Source organism: Oncorhynchus masou, chromosome 14 (assembly GCF_036934945.1).
Source record: "Oncorhynchus masou masou isolate Uvic2021 chromosome 14, UVic_Omas_1.1, whole genome shotgun sequence".
NCBI lineage: Eukaryota > Metazoa > Chordata > Actinopteri > Salmoniformes > Salmonidae > Oncorhynchus > Oncorhynchus masou.
The window spans coordinates 37798008-37818405 of NC_088225.1; the positions used below are offsets into that span (position 1 = coordinate 37798008).

Below are 20398 nucleotides of genomic sequence, written 5' to 3' on the forward strand. Positions count from 1 at the left end.
ACAACAAACACACATACAACCAACACACACAACACACATACAACACGCACACAACACACACACACAACACACACATATAACACACACAGACAAGACGCATACAACACACACAACACACACATGCAACACACACACACACACACACACATACACACAACACACACACAACACGCACATTCTTCACACACATACAACACATATACTACACACACACACAACACAAACATACAACACACACACACACATACAACACACACACACACACAACACAAACATACACACACAACACACACATACCACATACACACAACACACTACACACACACATACACAAAACGCACTTTCAACACACACTTTCAACACACAAATACAACACACACATTCAACACACACACACACACACACATACAACACACACACATACAAACAACACATGTACAACAAACACACATACAACACACACACGTACAACCAACACATGTACAACAAACACACATACAACCAACACACACAACACACATACACCACACTCACAACACGCACACAACACACACACACAACACACACATATAACACACACAGACAACACGCATACAACACACACAACACACACATGCAACACACACACACACACAACATACACATACAACACACACACAACACACATACACTACACACACACACAACACACATACACACACATAAAACACACACACAACACACACACATATACGATACCCAGAAACTCTCCGTTTTATCTGGGTGAGATCTCTTTTATCTTGGTCACAGAGGACCAGAAAGCAGAGTGTCATAACAGAGACAGAGAGGTAACAGATGGACCTGGGAAAAATACTAGATGCAAATGTTATAATCATCATGACCATGAGGTCCTGTGTGGCTCAGTCGGTAGAGCATGGTGCTTGGAGCTTGGTGCTTGGACCTTGGTGCTTGGACCTTGGTGCTTGGTGCTTGGACCTTGGAGCTTGGACCTCGGGGCTCGGGGCTCGGAGCTCGGAGCTCGGAGCTCGGAGCTCGGTGCTTGGACCTTGGACCTTGGTGCTTGGACCTTGGACCTTGGTGCTTGGACCTTGGTGCTTGGGCCTTGGGCCTTGGACCTTGGACCTTGGAGCTTGGACCTTGGTGCTTGGGCCTTGGACCTTGGACCTTGGAGCTTGGACCTTGGAGCTTAGACCTCGTAGCTTAGAGCTTGGAGCTTGGAGCTTGAACCTCGGAGCTTGGACCTTAGAGCTTGGACCTTAGAGCTTGGTGCTTGGGGCCTGGTGCTTGGAGCCAAATGTTGTTGGTGGTGATTCCCGCTGGGGTCACACCCACACATAAAATATATGGAACATATGATTAGTTGTCATCGAGGAGTTGTTTCAACAGTCTGATCAGAATGTGGTAGGAAGATGAGGTATTTTGCAGTGACAGTAGTGACATCACCTTTAGGACTGTTCATTAGTTCAACTAACTGTTTTCTGATTGGCGTTTCGACTAAGGCCCCCTTTGACTCATCATGTGGGGTCCGAGATTCACTTTCTGGACCTCCCCAGCCCCCTTACCTCCTCAGAGTAAGACTGGATCCCAAATCCCCCCCTTCTCATTGGCCCCCCAGTTACGTGTTCACACTCACTTCCTTCTTCCTCCCAAATGCAGGTAAAACTATAGAGGGTGTTAATTAGCCCCACCGGTAGGCTCTTCTACTGAGCCTGCAATGCTGCCAGCTGCAGACAGAAGTGGAATCCCATAAGGCACCGTGTTATTTTTCTAGTTTGCGCAATTTCACACAAAATAATAGAGAGGCTTTTTTGATTAAAATGACACGTGCGTTTGTTTATGTCCTGACTTGACACGTATAAAAGATGACATAAGCACTCATGCTAACTGTTATATTTTGTAAAATGACAGGGGGGGGTTGTTCATTTTAATTTCTTGCTTGTTTTGTTATTTACATGTGGAACATGAATTGCACCATTCAAGTGCGGAGTGTCGGTGCTTTCAAGACAACTGGGAACTCTGGGAAAAAAGGAAGTCAAATCGTGCCGTCAGTAAAAGAGCCGGAAAGCGGAGCTCTAGAAAGATGCCTGAGTTTCCCACTTGGAATTCAGAGCTTGTTTCTTTCACAATTCTCAATTGTCTTGAACACACTGAGGTCAGACGTCGGAGAGTTCCGAGTTCCCAGTTGTTTTGAATGCGGCATGAGTACCGAAGTTGATGGTTTATTGATCCCCTCGCCACTCTGGAAGTCACCCTCTGAGTTTCGTCAGCAACACGTGACAACAGAGGGCCCTCCGAGAGAGTTGGTAGGGGCAAGGCGCTGGTTTGGGATTCACAAAGAGAGACAGAGTAGGAAGAGGAGAGTGCCTGCAGAACTTCCCTGTTTGGCTCCACCCCTCTCATGTCTGGTGGTTTTTGATTGGACAAACTAACCTCTCCACAGACAGAGAGGGTTGGTGTCTAGATGGTGCCTGCATGTCAACTTGCACTAATATGGATGTTTGTTTTGTTTGTGTTTGTTTGTGTTTGCATCCTTTGCAGTGTTGTTTACCAGGATGGATTTTATGGTGCAGATATTTATGTAAGTATTATTACCAGTGAATGACGTAGAGGTCCGTAACAGAGATAGATGTGTTTCTACTTACCACTCAGGACACGTGACATTCACATGTGCCTGTATTCATGTTGGTTGGCTGTACGCTGAGCCAGATATTTAGAGAGTTGCAGAGTCAGATATTTAGAGTGTTGCAGAGCCAGATATTTAGAGAGTTGCAGAGTCAGGTATTTAGAGAGTTGCAGAGCCAGGTATTTAGAGAGTTGAAGAGTCAGATATTTAGAGAGTTGCAGAGTCAGGTATTTAGAGAGTTGCAGAGCCAGGTATTTAGAGAGTTGCAGAGTCAGATATTTAGAGAGTTGCAGAGCCAGATATTTAGAGAGTTGCAGAGTCAGGTATTTAGAGAGTTGCAGAGTCAGATATTTAGAGAGTTGCAGAGCCAGATATTTAGAGAGTTGCAGAGCCAGATATTTAGAGAGTTGAAGAGTCAGATATTTAGAGAGTTGCAGAGCCAGATATTTAGAGAGTTGCAGAGCCAGATATTTAGAGTGTTGCAGAGCCAGATATTTAGAGAGTTGCAGAGTCAGGTATTTAGAGAGTTGCAGAGCCAGGTATTTAGAGAGTTGAAGAGTCAGATATTTAGAGAGTTGCAGAGTCAGGTATTTAGAGAGTTGCAGAGCCAGGTATTTAGAGAGTTGCAGAGCAAGATATTTAGAGAGTTGCAGAGTCAGATATTTAGAGAGTTGCAGAGCCAGATATCTAGAGAGTTGCAGAGCCAGATATCTAGAGAGTTGCAGAGCCAGATATTTAGAGAGTTGCAGAGCCAGATACTTAGAGAGTTGCAGAGCCAGATATTTAGAGAGTTGAAGAGTCAGATATTTAGAGAGTTGCAGAGCCAGATATTTAGAGAGTTGCAGAGCCAGGTATTTAGAGAGTTGCAGAGCCAGATATTTAGAGAGTTGCAGAGCCACATATTTAGAGAGTTGCAGAGCCACATATTTAGAGAGATGCAGAGCCACATATTTAGAGAGTTGCAGAGCCAGATATTTAGAGAGTTGCAGAGCCAGGTATTTAGAGAGTTGCAGAGCCAGGTATTTAGAGAGTTGAAGAGCCAGATATTTAGAGAGTTGCAGAGCAAGATATTTAGAGAGTTGCAGAGCAAGATATTTAGAGAGTTGCAGAGCCAGATATCTAGAGAGTTGCAGAGCCAGATATTTAGAGAGTTGCAGAGCCAGATATTTAGAGAGTTGCAGAGCCAGATATTTAGAGAGTTGCAGAGCCAGATATTTAGAGAGTTGCAGACCCAGATATTTAGAGAGTTGCAGAGCCAGATACTTAGAGAGTTGCAGAGCCAGATATTTAGAGAGTTGCAGAGCCAGATATTTAGAGAGTTGCAGAGCCAGATATTTAGAGAGTTGCAGAGCCAGATATTTAGAGAGTTGCAGAGCCAGATATTTAGAGAGTTGCAGAGCCAGAAATTTAGAGTTGCAGAGCCAGATATTTAGAGAGTTGCAGAGCCAGATATTTAGAGAGTTGCAGAGCCAGATATTTAGAGAGTTGCAGAGCCAGATATTTAGAGAGTTGCAGAGCCAGGTATTTAGAGAGTTGCAGAGCCAGGTATTTAGAGAGTTGCAGAGCCAGGTATTTAGAGAGTTGCAGAGCCAGGTATTTAGAGAGTTGCAGAGCCAGGTATTTAGAGAGTTGCAGAGCCAGGTATTTAGAGAGTTGCAGAGCCAGGTATTTAGAGAGTTGCAGAGCCAGGCATTTAGAGAGTTGCAGAGCCAGGCATTTAGAGAGTTGCAGAGCCAGGTATTTAGAGAGTTGCAGAGCAAGGTATTTAGAGAGTTGCAGAGCAAGGTATTTAGAGAGTTGCAGAGTCAGATATTTAGAGAGTTGCAGAGTCAGGTATTTAGAGAGCTGGGAATTTGAGGTTTCTGCATTATGATGCTTTAATGAATAATCTATCGCTCCCCAGCAACATTACGTGGGGGATATTTAAACTGTGCTATGTAACTGAATGTCTAATTAGAACAATATTCAACATTGCAAAAGTTGGACCAACTCTCTAAAATGTCATATTTGGTTTGGTTTGGTTGAATGTAGACATCTCAATGTAATGTAAACACACCCAGCCATACCAATGTCTATAGGCCTACATCAGCTCAATGTAATGTAAACACACCCAGCCATACCAATGTCTATAGGCCTACATCAGCTCAATGTAATGTAAACACACCCAGCCATACCAATGTCTTTAGGCCTACATCAGCTCAATGTAATGTAAACACATCCAGCCATACCAATGTCTATAGGCCTACATCAGCTCAATGTAATGTAAACACACCCAGCCATACCAATGTCTATAGGCCTACATCAGCTCAATGTAATGTAAACACACCCAGCCATACCAATGTCTATAGGCCTACATCAGCTCAATGTAATGTAAACACATCCAGCCATACCAATGTCTATAGGCCTACATCAGCTCAATGTAATGTAAACACACCCAGCCATACCAATGTCTATAGGCTTACATCAGCTCAATGTAATGTAAACACATCCAGCCATACCAATGTCTATAGGCCTACATCAGCTCAATGTAATGTGAAACACACCCAGCCATACCAATGTCTATAGGCCTACATCAGCTCAATGTAATGTGAAACACACCCAGCCATACCAATGTCTATAGGCCTACATCAGCTCAATGTAATGTGAAACACACCCAGCCATACCAATGTCTATAGGCCTACATCAGCTCAATGTAATGTAAACACACCCAGCCATACCAATGTCTATAGGCCTACATCAGCTCAATGTAATGTAAACACACCCAGCCACACCAATGTCTATAGGCCTACATCAGCTCAATGTAATGTAAACACACCCAGCCATACCAATGTCTATAGGCCTACATCAGCTCAATGTAATGTAAACACACCCAGCCATACCAATGTCTATAGGCCTACATCAGCTCAATGTAATGTAAACACACCCAGCCATACCAATGTCTATAGGCCTACATCAGCTCAATGTAATGTAAACACACCCAGCCATACCAATGTCTATAGGCCTACATCAGCTCAATGTAATGTAAACACACCCAGCCACACCAATGTCTATAGGCCTACATCAGCTCAATGTAATGTAAACACACCCAGCCATACCAATGTCTATAGGCCTACATCAGCTCAATGTAATGTGAAACACACCCAGCCAAACCAATGTCTATAGACCTACATCAGCTCAATGTAATGTAAACACACCCAGCCATACCAATGTCTATAGGCCTACATCAGCTCAATGTAATGTAAACACACCCAGCCATACCAATGTCTATAGGCCTACTGCAGCTCAATGTAATGTAAACACACCCAGCCACACCAATGTCTATAGGCCTACATCAGCTCAATGTAATGTAAACACACCCAGCCACACCAATGTCTATAGGCCTACATCAGCTCAATGTAATGTAAACACACCCAGCCATACCAATGTCTATAGGCCTACATCACCTCAATGTAATGTAAACACACCCAGCCATACCAATGTCTATAGGCCTACATCAGCTCAATGTAATGTAAACACACCCAGCCATACCAATGTCTATAGGCCTACATCAGCTCAATGTAATGTAAACACACCCAGCCATACCAATGTCTATCGGCTTACATCAACTGTTTTTTTATTTTTACATGTAAACACAAGCAACCACAGGCGGTTGGTGACACCTTAATTGGGGAGGAGGGGCTTGTGGTATCGACAGGAGTGGAATCAGTGGAATGAACATCAAATGCATCAGACAGACGGTTTCCGTGGTTTCCAGGTGTTTGATGACATTCCGTTTGCTCCGTTCCTGACATTATTATGAGCCGTCCTCCCCTCAGCAGCCTCCACTGCAACCAACCCATACAAATCCAGAAATACAGTATTACATCAGTATAATGGTAATAATATATTACAGTATTACATCAGTAGAATGGTAGTAATATAGTACAGTATTACATCAGTAGAATGGTAGTAATATATTACAGTATTACATCAGTAGAATGGTAGTAATATAGTACAGTATTACATCAGTAGAATGGTAGTAATATATTACAGTATTACATCAGTAGAATGGTAGTAATATAGTACAGTATTACATCAGTAGAATGGTAGTAATATAGTACAGTATTACATCAGTATAATGGTAGTAATATAGTACAGTATTACATCAGTATAATGGTGATAATATAGTACAGTATTACATCAGTATAATGGTGATAATATATTACAGTATTACATCAGTATAATGGTAATAATATATTACAGTATTACATCAGTATAATGGTGATAATATATTACAGTATTACATCAGTAGAATGGTGATAATATAATACAGTATTACGTCAGTAGAATGGTGATAATATAATACAGTATTACATCAGTAGAATGGTAATAATACAGTATTACATCAGTAGAATGGTAATAATACAGTATTACATCAGTATAATGGTAATAATATAATACAGTATTACATCAGTATAATGGTAATAATATATTACAGTATTACATCAGTATAATGGTAATAATATAATACAGTATTACATCAGTAGAATGGTGATAATATAATACAGTAATACATCAGTAGAATGGTGATAATATAGTACAGTATCAGTGATATGACTGAAGATGTATCATCTCCACATTGTTGGAAGAAATGAGGTGCATTGTGGGTAGATGAGCAGAGACTAGTAGGAACACTATATTTTACAGGAACCAGAAACAGGGGACACTATATTTTACATGAACCAGAAACACGAAACACTTTATTTAACAGGAACTAGAAACACGAAACACTATATTTAACAGGAACTAGAAACAGGAGACAATATATTTAACAGGAACTAGAAACAGGAGACACTATATTTAACAGGAACTAGAAACAGGAAACACTATATTTAACAGGAACCAGAACCAGGAGACACTATATTTAACAGGAACTAGAACCAGGAGACACTATATTTAACAGGAACTAGAAACAGGAGACACTATATTTAACAGGAACTAGAAACAGGAGACACTATATTTAACAGGAACTAGAAACAGGAGACACTATATTTAACAGGAACTAGAAACAGGAGACACTATATTTAACAGGAACTAGAAACAGGAGACAATATATTTAACAGGAACTAGAAACAGGAGACACTATATTTAACAGGAACTAGAAACAGGAAACACTATATTTAACAGGAACTAGAAACAGGAGACACTATATTTAACAGGAACTAGAAACAGGAGACACTATATTTAACAGGAACTAGAAACAGGAAACACTATATTTAACAGGAACTAGAAACAGGAAACACTATATTTAACAGGAACTAGAAACAGGAGACACTGTATTTTTTATAGGGAACATAATCACGTCATCTCCTGGGGGCTTGCTGCTCTGCTCTGTGTGTTGAAATGCATGCTGGTCGTGTTTCTGGCCATGGCGTGGTTGGCGTGACTTTGTGGTTGGTTGAACATGGAGTCTTGCTGTGCTCACAGACTGATCGTCGCTGCATCACCGCACACCCGCCTGTCGCATGGATGGATGTGTGTGTGTGTGTGTGTGTGTGTGTGTGTGTGTGTCGTGTTTGCCTGATTGAACAGCTGATGGCAGCATTACATAAATTAAAATCTGTGTTCTTTATTGAAAATATGGGAATCTGTTGCAAGGCAGTTCTGTCAAATTAGTCTTTGAAAACAAATATTACATTTTAATGAAGAAATGTATCTACTTCCATTTATTATGAAATCAATACATTATTGATCGTGTGGCGTAATTCATTGAGCACACAGAAATATTTACCATCCAAAGCATTTCATATGTATGGAGTCCTACGTCAGCCTTGCTATCGATCAGACTGTGTGATGGTGTATTCTGTCAAGATATGTATAGATCCATGAACACGGCAGAATATCAATGTTACTGACAGGAATCAATCACATTGATTAACCGTGTGTGTGTGTGTGTGTGTGTGTGTGTGTGTTTCCAGGGGGGCTATGCTGCCTACAGGTATACTCAGCCTGCTGCCGCCACAGCTGCTGCATACGGTGACAGGTGAGACGGACCTCTTCTTTTATATCTCTCGCTCTCCGTCTCTCTTTCTCTCTCTCTCTCACTCAACCTCTCTCTCTCTCTCTCTCTCTCTCACTCTCTCTCACTCTCTCTCTACCTCTCAATGTAAGTAATAATGTCCGCATGAAGCGTAAAAACTACAGTATTTAATGTGTGCATACCCTGCCCATTTCTTGCCCCCCATATCGCAATTAGTGCCAACCATAAGTGAGAAACCTGCGTGCCAAGTATAGACCATATATGGTGTTCTCTACAGATCATAGAAAAGAGCAGAAGCGCTCGACCATCCGTTCAGACCCCAGTGTTACCTACCTACCTACCTACCTACCTAGCTACATACCTACCTACCTACCTACCTACCTAGCTACATACCTACCTACCTACCTAGCTACCTAGCTACATACCTACCTACCTAACTAGCTATCTACCTACCTACCTACCTACCTACCTACCTACCTACCTAGCTACATACCTACCTACCTACCTAGCTACATACCTACCTACCTGCCTGCCTGCCTAGCTACCTAGCTATATACCTACCTACCTAGCTACCTACCTGCCTGCCTGGCTACATACCTGCCTGCCTGCCTGCCTGCCTGGCTACATGCCTGCCTGCCTGCCTGCCTGCCTGCCTGCTACCTAGCTACATACCTACCTACCTAACTAGCTATCTGCCTACCTACCTGCCTACCTACCTACCTAGCTACATACCTACCTACCTGCCTACCTGCCTGCCTGCCTGCCTGCCTGCCTGGCTACATACCTGCCTACCTGGCTACCTAGCTATCTACCTGCCTGGCTGCCTGCCTGCCTAGCTGCCTGGCTATCTACATACCTACCTGCTGCCTGCTACCTGCCTACCTACCTACCTAGCTACATACCTACCTACCTAGCTACTTAGCTACCTACCTACCTACCTACCTAGCTACCTACCTAGATACATACATACCTACCTACCTACCTACCTACCTAGCTACATACCTACCTACCTATATACCTACCTACCTACCTAGCTACTTAGCTACCTACCTACCTAGCTACCTACCTACCTACCTACCTACCTACCTACCTACCTAGCTACATACCTACCTACCTACCTACCTACATACCTACCTACCTACCTACCGACCTACCTACCTATATACCTACCTACCTACCTACCTAGATACATACATACCTACCTACCTACCTACCTACCTACCTAGCTATCTACCTACCTACCTACCTAGATACCTAGCTACCTACCTACCTAACATAATGATATAAAACTGTATTTTAAAGGGGGTGAATAATTTTGCAGGCCCAATTTTTCAGTTTTTGATTTGTTAAAAAAGTTTGAAATATCCAATAAATGTCGTTCCACTTCATGATTGTGTCCCACTTGTTGTTGATTCTTCACAAAAAAATACAGTTTTATATCTTTATGTTTGAAGCCTGAAATGTGGCAAAAGGTCGCAAAGTTCAAGGGGGCCGAATACTTTTGCAAGGCACTGTACGTATGTAGGTAGGGAGCTAGGTAGGTAGGTAGCTAGGTATCTAGGTAGGTAGGTAGGTAGATAGCTAGATTAGTACTACCGTGAATAATACAGTATACTACAGTAAATACTACAGTGAATAATACAGTATTCTACAGTAAGTAAGTTGGTCTTAGTGTTTTGTGTTTTTGTTAATTAGTTGGTCAGGCCAGGGTGTGACATGGGTTTATGTTGTTGTATTGGGGTTTTGTAGTATTTGGGATTGCGGCTGAGTAGGAGTGTTGCATAGTCTTGGCTGCCTGAGGCGGTTCTCAATCAGAGTCAGGTGATTCTCGTTGTCTCTGATTGGGAACCGTATTTAGGTAGCCTGGTTGTCACTTTGTATTTCATGGGTGATTGTTCCTGTCTCTGTGTAGTGTTCACCAGATAGGCTGTAATAGGTTTCACATTCCGTTTTGTTGTTTTGTATTTATTAGTTATTTCATGTATAATTCCGTTATTTGTTTCATTAATAAACATGAGTAACCAACACGCTGCATTTCGGTCCGACTTTCTTGCGACAAACGAAGAACGCCGTTACAAAGTACTACAGTGAATAATACAGTAAATACTACAGTGAATAATACAGTAAATACTACAGTGAATAATACAGTAAATACTACAGTGAATAATACAGTAAATACTACAGTATTCTACAGTAAGTACTACAGTGAATAATACAGTAAATACTACAGTGTTCTACAGTAAATACTACAGTGAATAATACAGTAAATACTACAGTATTCTACAGTAAATACTACAGTGAATAATACAGTAAATACTACAGTGTTCTACAGTAAATACTACAGTGAATAATACAGTAAATACTACAGTATTCTACAGTAAATACTACAGTGAATAATACAGTAAATACTACAGTATTCTACAGTAAGTACTACAGTGAATAATACAGTATTCTACAGTAAATACTACAGTGAATAATACAGTATTCTACAGTAAATACTACAGTGAATAATACAGTATTCTACAGTAAATACTACAGTGAATAATACAGTATTCTACCGTAAATACTACAGTGAATAATACAGTATTCTACAGTAAATACTACAGTGAATAATACAGTATTCTACAGTAAGTACTACAGTGAATAATACAGTATACTACAGTAAGTACTACAGTGAATAATACAGTATACTACAGTAAATACTACAGTGAATAATACAGTATTCTACAGTAAATACTACAGTGAATAATACAGTATTCTACAGTAAGTACTACAGTGAATAATACAGTATTCTACAGTAAGTACTACAGTGAATAATACATTTTCACTGTAGTGTTCTTGCTGACTTTAGTCTGTAAAAACACTATAGTGGACTCTATAGTAAAGTCTGTAAAAACACTATAGTGGACTCTATAGTAAAGTCTGTAAAAACACTATAGTGTATTTATACCATAGAATACTATCGTATTTTTTCATGTGGGTTTCTCTCTCGCTCTCTACCGCTCTCTGTCTCTCTCCCTTTCTCTCTCTCCCTCTCTGTCTCTCTCGCTCTATACCTCTCACTCTCTCTCGCGTTCTACCTCTCTCACCCTCTCTCTTTTCCCCTCATGTTCTACCTCTCTCTCTCCCTCTCTCCCTCTCTCAGTCTCTCTCGCTCTATACCTCTCACTCTCTCGCTCTCTCGCGTTCTACCTCTCTCTGACCCTCTCTCTCTCGCCCTCGCGTTCTACCTCTCTCTCTCCCTCTCTGTCTCTCTCGCTCTATACCTCTCACTCTCTCTTGCATTCTACCTCTCTCTGACCCTCTCTCTCTCGCCCTCGCGTTCTACCTCTCTCTCACCCTCTCTCATTCTCAGTCTCTCTCTCTCGTAGTTTATTAGTATAATTCCTTGGTCCAATCAGGAAGGTTGGGACCACAGGTACCCCAGAATCCTCTACAGTAATTGTCTGATTAAATCAAATGAGCTTGAAGACAGAGTTTAGCGGTGGAACCAAAGTGAGGGAGTGGGGCAGGAGGGGTGTGTCACGTCCTGACCTTTATTTCCTTTGTTTTGTCTTTATTTAGTATGGTCAGGGCGTGAGCAGTCTATGTTTGATTTTCTATGATTTGGGATTTCTATGTTTCGGCCTAGTATGGTTCTCAATCAGAGACAACTAATGACACCTGCCTCTGATTGAGAAACATACTAGGCCGAAACATAGAAGTCCCAAATCATAGAAAATCAAACATAGACTGCCCACCCCAATCATACTTAGGTAGCCTGGGTTGCACTGTGTGTTTGTGGGTGATTGTCTATGTTGATGGCTTGTTTCAGCGCAGCTCCCATTAGCTTCACGGTTGTTATTTTTTTTACTGTTTTTTTTGTATAGTCTTTCTGTGTTCAGTTCTTTCTTTAATTAAAACATTCAACATGAACACACATCACGCCGCATTTTGGTCCTCCGATCCTTCTCGCATGATGAAGAGGAGGACGCCCGTGACAGGGTGACATTAGGGGGACGGACCAGACAGGGTGACATTAGGGGGACGGACCAGACAGGGTGACATTAGGGGGACGGACCAGACAGGGTGACATTAGGGGGACGGACCAGACAGGGTGACATTAGGGGGACGGACCAGACAGGGTGACATTAGGGGGACGGACCAGACAGGGTGACATTAGGGGGACGGACCAGACAGGGCTGAAGGGTGACATGCAGGGTTTGCAGTAGGAAAGTCAGCCCCAATGTGTTGCTCAGTTGATTCAGTCTGTTAACTTCACATTCTGTAAGGGATGGTACATTTAACATGGAACAGTAGATAGCACTGTGGTGTTAGATGTTAAATATTAAATGTTAAATATCTACATCTTACACCACAGTACTATCTACTGTTCCATGTTAAATATCTCCATCTAACACCACAGTGCTATCTACTGTTCCATGTTAAATATCTCCATCTAACACCACAGTGCTATCTACTGTTCCATGTTAAATATCTCCATCTAACACCACAGTGCTATCTACTGTTCCATGTTAAATATCTCCATCTAACACCACAGTACTATCTACTGTTCCATGTTAAATATCTCCATCTAACACCACAGTACTATCTACTGTTCCATGTTAAATATCTACATCTAACACCACAGTGCTATCTACTGTTCCATGTTAAATATCTACATCTAACACCACAGTCCTCTCTGCTTCATATTGACATGTTTCTGGGGAGGACTGTTAGAGAGAGAGAGTAACAGTCCTCTCTGCTTCATATTGACATGTTTCTGGGGAGGACTGTTAGAGAGAGAGAGAGTAACAGTCCTCTCTGCTTCATATTAACATGTTTCTGGGGAGGACTGTGAGAGAGAGAGTAACAGTCATCTCTGCTTCATATTGACATGTTTCTGGGGAGGACTGTTAGAGAGAGAGAGAGTAACAGTCCTCTCTGCTTCATATTGACATGTTTCTGGGGAGGACTGTTAGAGAGAGAGAGTAACAGTCCTCTCTGCTTCATATTGACATGTTTCTGGGGAGGACTGTTAGAGAGAGAGAGAGTAACAGTCCTCTCTGCTTCATATTGACATGTTTCTGGGGAGGACTGTTAGAGAGAGAGTAACAGTCCTCTCTGCTTCATATTGACATGTTTCTGGGGAGGACTGTGAGAGAGCTGGCGTAACAGTCCTCTCTGCTTCATATTGACATGTTTCTGGGGAGGACTGTGAGAGAGAGAGAGTAACAGTCCTCTCTGCTTCATATTGACATGTTTCTGGGGAGGACTGTGAGAGAGCTGGCGTAACAGTCCTCTCTGCTTCATATTGACATTTACTATGCTTCAGATTCTATACTTTTCTTATTTAATCCTTTGTCCCATCCTCTCCTCCACATCATCCCTCTTTCTCCCTATACTTCTTCATTTTATAGTTTACCCCTCCAGCTCTGAATCATCCTCTTTCTCCCTATACCTCTTCATTTTATCCTCTACCCCTCCAGCTCTGAATCATCCTCTTTCTCCCCATACCTCTTCATTTTATCCTCTACCCCTCCAGCTCTGAATCATCCTCTTTCTCCCCATACCTCTTCATTTTATAGTCTACCCCTCCAGCTCTGAATCATCCTCTTTCTCCCTATACCTCTTCATTTTATAGTCTACCCATCTATCTCTGAATCATCCTCTTTCTCCCTATACCTCTTCACGTTATCCTCTACCCCTCCAGCTCTGAATCATCCTCTTTCTCCCTATACCTCTTCACTTTATCCTCTACCCCTCTATCTCTGAATCATCCTCTTTCTCCCTATACCTCTTCACTTTATCCTCTACCCCTCCAGCTCTAAATCATCCTCTTTCTCCCTATACCTCTTCATTTTCTAGTCTACCCATCTATCTCTGAATCATCCTCTTTCTCCCTATACCTCTTCACGTTATCCTCTACCCCTCTATCTCTGAATCATCCTCTTTCTCCCTATACCTATTCCCTTTATCCTCTACCCATCTATCTCTGAATCATCCTCTTTCTCCCTATACCTCTTCACTTTATCCTCTACCCATCTATCTCTAAATCATCCTCTTTCTCCCTATACCTCTTCATTTTATAGTCTACCCATCTATCTCTGAATCATCCTCTTTCTCCCTATACCTCTTCACTTTATAGTCTACCCATCTATCTCTGAATCATCCTCTTTCTCCCTATACCTCTTCACTTTATCCTCTACCCCTCTATCTCTGAATCATCCTCTTTCTCTCTATACCTCTTCACTTTATCCTCTATCCCTCTATCTCTGAATCATCCTCTTTCTCCCTATACCTCTTCACTTTATCCTCTATCCCTCTATCTCTGAATCATCCTCTTTCTCCCTATACCTCTTCACTTTATCCTCTATCCCTCTATCTCTGAATCATCCTCTTTCTCCCTATACCTCTTCATTTTATAGTCTACCCATCTATCTCTGAATCATCCTCTTTCTCCCCATACCTCTTCACTTTATAGTCTACCCCTCCAGCTCTGAATCATCCTCTTTCTCCCTATACCTCTTCACGTTATCCTCTACCCCTCCAGCTCTAAATCATCCTCTTTCTCCCTATACCTCTTCACTTTATCCTCTACCCCTCTATCTCTGAATCATCCTCTTTCTCCCTATACCTCTTCACTTTATCCTCTACCCCTCTATCTCTGAATCATCCTCTTTCTCCCTATACCTCTTCACTTTATAGTCTACCCATCTATCTCTGAATCATCCTCTTTCTCCCTATACCTCTTCACTTTATAGTCTTCCCCTCTATCTCTGAATCATCCTCTTTCTCCATATACCTCTTCACTTTATAGTCTACCCATCCAGCTCTGAATCATCCTCCTTCTCCCTATACCTCTTCACTTTATAGTCTACCCCTCTATCTCTGAATCATCCTCTTTCTCCCTATACCTCTTCACTTTATAGTCTACCCATCTATCTCTGAATCATCCTCTTTCTCCCTATACCTCTTCACTTTATAGTCTACCCATCTATCTCTGAATCATCCTCTTTCTCCCTATACCTCTTCATTTTACAGTCTACCCATCTATCTCTGAATCATCCTCTTTCACCCTATACCTCTTCATTTTATAGTCTACCCCTCCAGCTCTAAATCATCCTCTTTCTCCCTATACCTCTTCACGTTATCCTCTACCCCTCTATCTCTGAATCATCCTCTTTCTCCCTATACCTCTTCACTTTATAGTCTTCCCCTTCTCCTCCCTCCCCAGATCTCCCCTCAGAGAGCACAGTGCTATTGTGAATCTTTCCTCCACATCCTTACCCTCCATGCCTCTCCCCATCCCGTCTTCCCCTCTCCTCCCTCCCCAGATCTCCCCTCAGAGAGCACAGTGCTATTGTGAATCTTGTCTTCTCTTGCAGAAATAATTTGGTCCTCCTTGCAGCAGATGAAATGTCTTGTAACACCTCTACAGGTAATCATAAATACAGAGAGATATAGAATACAACTCAGTATCAAATCACATCACCCCACCCCTCTCTATCTCTCCCTCTATCTCGCTCTCTCTCTCTATCGCTCTCTATTTCTCTCTCTCTCCCATGCTCTCTCTCTCTCCCTCTATCTCTATCTCTATCTCTCTCTCTTCCTCTATCTCGCTCTCTCTCGCTCTATCGCTCTCTATCTCTCTCTCTCTCCCATTTTATCTCTCTCTCTCCCTCTCTCACCCATTCTCACTCTCTAGCTCTCTCTCCCATTCTCTCTCTCTCTCTATTTCTATTTCTCTCCCGCTCTATCGCTCTCTATCTCTCTCTCTCCCTCTCTCTCTCCCATTCTCTCTCTCTCTCTCTCGCTCTATCGCTCTCTATCTCTCTCTCTCTCTCTCTCCCATTCTCTCTCTCTCCCATTCTATCTCTCTCTCTCTCTTTCTTTCTTGCTCTATCGCTCTCTACCTCTCTCTCTCTCTCTCGCTCTATCGCTCTCTATCTCTCTCTCTCTCCCATTCTACCTCTCTCTCTCCCTCTCTCTCTCCCATTCTCTCTCTCTCTCCTCTCTCTCTCTCTCTCTCTCTCTCTCTCTCTCTCTCTCTCTCTCTCTCTCTTCTATCCCTTTCTCTCTCTTTCTCTCTCCCTCTCTCTCTCTCACTTTCTCCCTCTGTCTATCTCTCTCTGTCTCTTATCCTCACCGTAGCAGTTATTACAACTGATGTCATGATGTCTCATAGCAGGCCCTTCGTAGAGCTTCGTAGAGTTGTAATGAATAGGATTTACTATTTCATTAGCAGTTATTACAACTGGTGTCATGATGTCTCATAGCAGGCCCTTTGTAGAGCTTCATATAGTTGTCATGAACAGGATTTACTATGTCATAAGCAGTTATAACAACTGGTGTCATGATGTACTATGTCATAAGCAGTTATAACAACTGGTGTCATGATTAACTATGTCATAAGCAGTTATAACAACTGGTGTCATGATTTACTATGTCATAAGCAGTTATAACAACTGGTGTCATCTATGACTGATGATCTATTAGGAACCAGTATTAGTGCTAAACTACCGTTGGCTGTTAGTAGAGACTGTAGGTCAGTATAGTAGAGACTGCAGGTCAGTGTAGTAGAGACTGTGCTGTAGGTCAGTATAGTAGATACTGTAGGTCAGTATATTAGAGACTGTAGGTCAGGGAAGTGTAGTAGAGACTGTCGGTCAGTATAGTAGAGACTGAAGGTCAGGTCAGTGTAGTAGAGACTGTAAGTCAGTATAGTAGAGACTGTAGGTCAGTGTAGTAGAGACTGTACTGTAGGTCAGTATAGTAGAGACTGTAGGTCAGTATAGTAGAGACTGTACTGTAGGTCAGTATAGTAGAGACTGTAGGTCAGTATAGTAGAGACTGTACTGTAGGTCAGTATAGTAAAGACTGCAGGTCAGTATAGTAGAGACGGCACTGTAGGTCAGTATAGTAGAGACTGTGGGTCAAGTCTGTGTAGTAGAGACTGTACTGTAGGTCAGTATGGTAGAGACTGCAGGTCAGTATAGCAGAGACTGTACTGTAGGTCAGTATAGTAGAGACTGTACTGTAGGTCAGTATAGTAAAGACTGCAGATCGGTATATTAGAGACTGCAGATCGGTATATTAGAGACTGCAGGTCAGTATAGTAGAGACTGTACTGTAGGTCAGTATAGTAAAGACTGCAGGTCAGTACAGTAGAGACTGTACTGTAGGTCAGTATGGTAGAGACTGTAGGTCAGGATAGTAGAGACTGTAGATCAGTATAGTAGAGACTGTAGATCGGTATAGTAGAGACTGTAGGTCGGTATAGTAGAAACTGTAGATCGGTATATTAGAGACTGCAGATCGGTATATTAGAGACTGCAGATTGGTATATTAGAGACTGCAGGTCAGTATTTTAGATACTGTAGGTCAGCTTAGTAGAGACAGTACTGTAGGTCAGTATAGTAGAGATTGTAGTTCAGTATGGTAGAGACTGTAGATTGATATAGCAGAGAATCCACTGTAGGTCAGTATAGTAGAGACTGTACTGTAGGTCAGTATAGTAGAGACTGCACTGTAGGTCAGTATAGTAGAGTCTGTACTGTAGGTCAGTATAGTAGAGACCCTACTGTAGGTCAGAATAGTAGAGACTGTAGGTCAGTATAGTATAGACTGTACTGTAGGTCAGTGCAGTAGAGACTGTACTGTAGGTCAGTGCAGTAGAGACTGTACTGTAGGTCAGTATAGTGGAGACTGTACTGTAGGTCAGTATAGTAGAGACTGTAGGTCAGTATGGTAGAGTCTGTACTGTATGTCAGTATAGTAGAGACTGTAGGTCAGTATAGTAGAGACTGTAGGTCAGTATGGTAGAGACTGTACTGTAGGTCAGTATCGTAGAGACTGTAGGTCAGTATGGTAGAGACTGTACTGTAGGTCAGTATAGTAGAGACTGTACTGTAGGTCAGTATGGTAGAGACTGTACTGTAGGTCAGTATGGTAGAGACTGTACTGTAGGTCAGTATGGTAGAGACTGTACTGTAGGTCAGTATAGTAGAGACTTTACTGTAGGTCAGTATAGTAGAGACTGTACTGTAGGTCAGTATAGTAGAGACTGTACTGTAGGTCAGTATAGTAGAGACTGTACTGTAGGTCAGTATAGTAGAGACTGTACTGTAGGTCAGTATAGTAGAGACTGTACTGTAGGTCAGTATAGTAGAGATGTAGGTCAGTATGGTAGAGACTGTACTGTAGGTCAGTATAGTAGAGACTGTAGGTCAGTATGGTAGAGACTGTAGGTCAGTATGGTAGAGACTGTAGGTCAGTATGGTAGAGACTGTACTGTAGGTCAGTATAGTAGAGAATGTAGGTCAGTGTAGTAGAGACTGTACTGTAGGTCAGTATAGTAGAGACTGTAGGTCAGTATAGTAGAGACTGTAGGTCAGTGTAGTAGAGACTGTACTGTAGGTCAGTATAGTAGAGACTGTAGGTCAGTATGGTAGAGACTGTACTGTAGGTCAGTATAGTAGAGACTGTAGGTCAGTATGGTAGAGACTGTACTGTAGGTCAGTATAGTAGAGACTGTACTGTAGGTCAGTATGGTAGAGTCTGTACTGTAGGTCAGTATGGTAGAGACTGTAGGTCAGTATGGTAGAGACTGTAGGTCCGTATAGTAGAGACTGTAGGTCATTGTAGTAGAGACTGTACCTTAGGTCAGTATAGTAGAGACTGTACTGTAGGTCAGTGTAGTAGAGACTGTACTGTAGGTCAGTATAGTTGAGACTGTAGGTCAGTATGGTAGAGACTGTAGGTCAGTATGGTAGAGACTGTACTGTAGGTCAGTATAGTAGAGACTGTACTGTAGGTCAGTATAGTCGAGACTGTAAGTCAGTATGGTCGAGACTGTACTGTCGGTCAGTATGGTAGAGACTGTAGGTCAGTATGGTAGAGACCGTAGGTCAGTATAGTAGAGACTGTACTGTAGGTCAGTATAGTAGAGACTGTAGGTCAGTATAGTCGAGACTGTTCTGTAGGTCAGTATAGTAGAGACTGTAGGTCAGTATAGTAGAGACTGTAGGTCAGTATAGTAGAGACTGTAGGTCAGTATAGTAGAGACTGTAGGTCAGTATAGTAGAGACTGTTCTGTAGGTCAGTATAGTAGAGACTGTACTGTAGGTCAGTGTAATAGAGACTACTGTAGGTCAGTATGGTAGAGACTGTAGGTCAGTATGGTAGAGACTGTACTGTAGGTCAGTATAGTAGAGACTGTACTGTAGGTCAGTATAGTAGAGACTGTAGGTCAGTATAGTAGAGACTGTACTGTAGGTCAGTATAGTAGAGACTGTACTGTAGGTCAGTATAGTAGAGACTGTAGGTCAGTATAGTAGAGACTGTAGGTCAGTATAGTAGAGACTGTAGGTCAGTATAGTAGAGACTGTACCTTAGGTCAGTATAGTAGAGACTGCACTGTAGGTCAGTATAGTAGAGTCTGTACTGTAGTTCAGTATAGTAGAGACTGTACTGTAGGTCAGTGTCGTAGAGTCTGTACTGTAGGTCAGTATAGTAGAGACTGTACTGTAGGTCAGTATAGTAGAGACTGTACTGTAGGTCAGTATGGTAGAGACTGTACTGTAGGTCAGTGTAGTAGAGACTGTACTGGAGGTCAGTATAGTAGAGACTGTACTGTAGGTCAGTATGGTAGAGACTGTACTGTAGGTCAGTATAGTAGAGACTGTACTGTAGGTCAGTATAGTAGAGACTGTAGGTCAGTATAGTAGAGACTGTACCTTAGGTCAGTATAGTAGAGACTGCACTGTAGGACAGTA

At 42.1% G+C, this 20398-nt stretch overlaps 1 protein-coding gene across 6 annotated transcripts in view; it reads left to right on the plus strand.

The window, feature by feature from the left end:
- Window positions 1-20398, plus strand: part of LOC135554816 (RNA binding protein fox-1 homolog 1) — an 86163-nt gene that overhangs the window by 51098 nt on the left and 14667 nt on the right. For 5 of the 6 annotated variants that reach the window (XR_010457748.1, XR_010457749.1, XR_010457750.1 and 2 more), the window contains exons 9-10: window positions 2539-2578; window positions 8581-8645. Coding sequence is in view for 3 of the 6 variants with exons in the window: in XM_064987260.1 (XP_064843332.1) it covers window positions 2539-2578; window positions 8581-8645 (105 nt within the window). In the remaining 3 variants the exon portion in view is untranslated. The remainder of the gene's footprint in view (window positions 1-2538; window positions 2579-8580; window positions 8646-20398) is intronic. The other variant, XM_064987263.1, reaches the window with a different exon arrangement.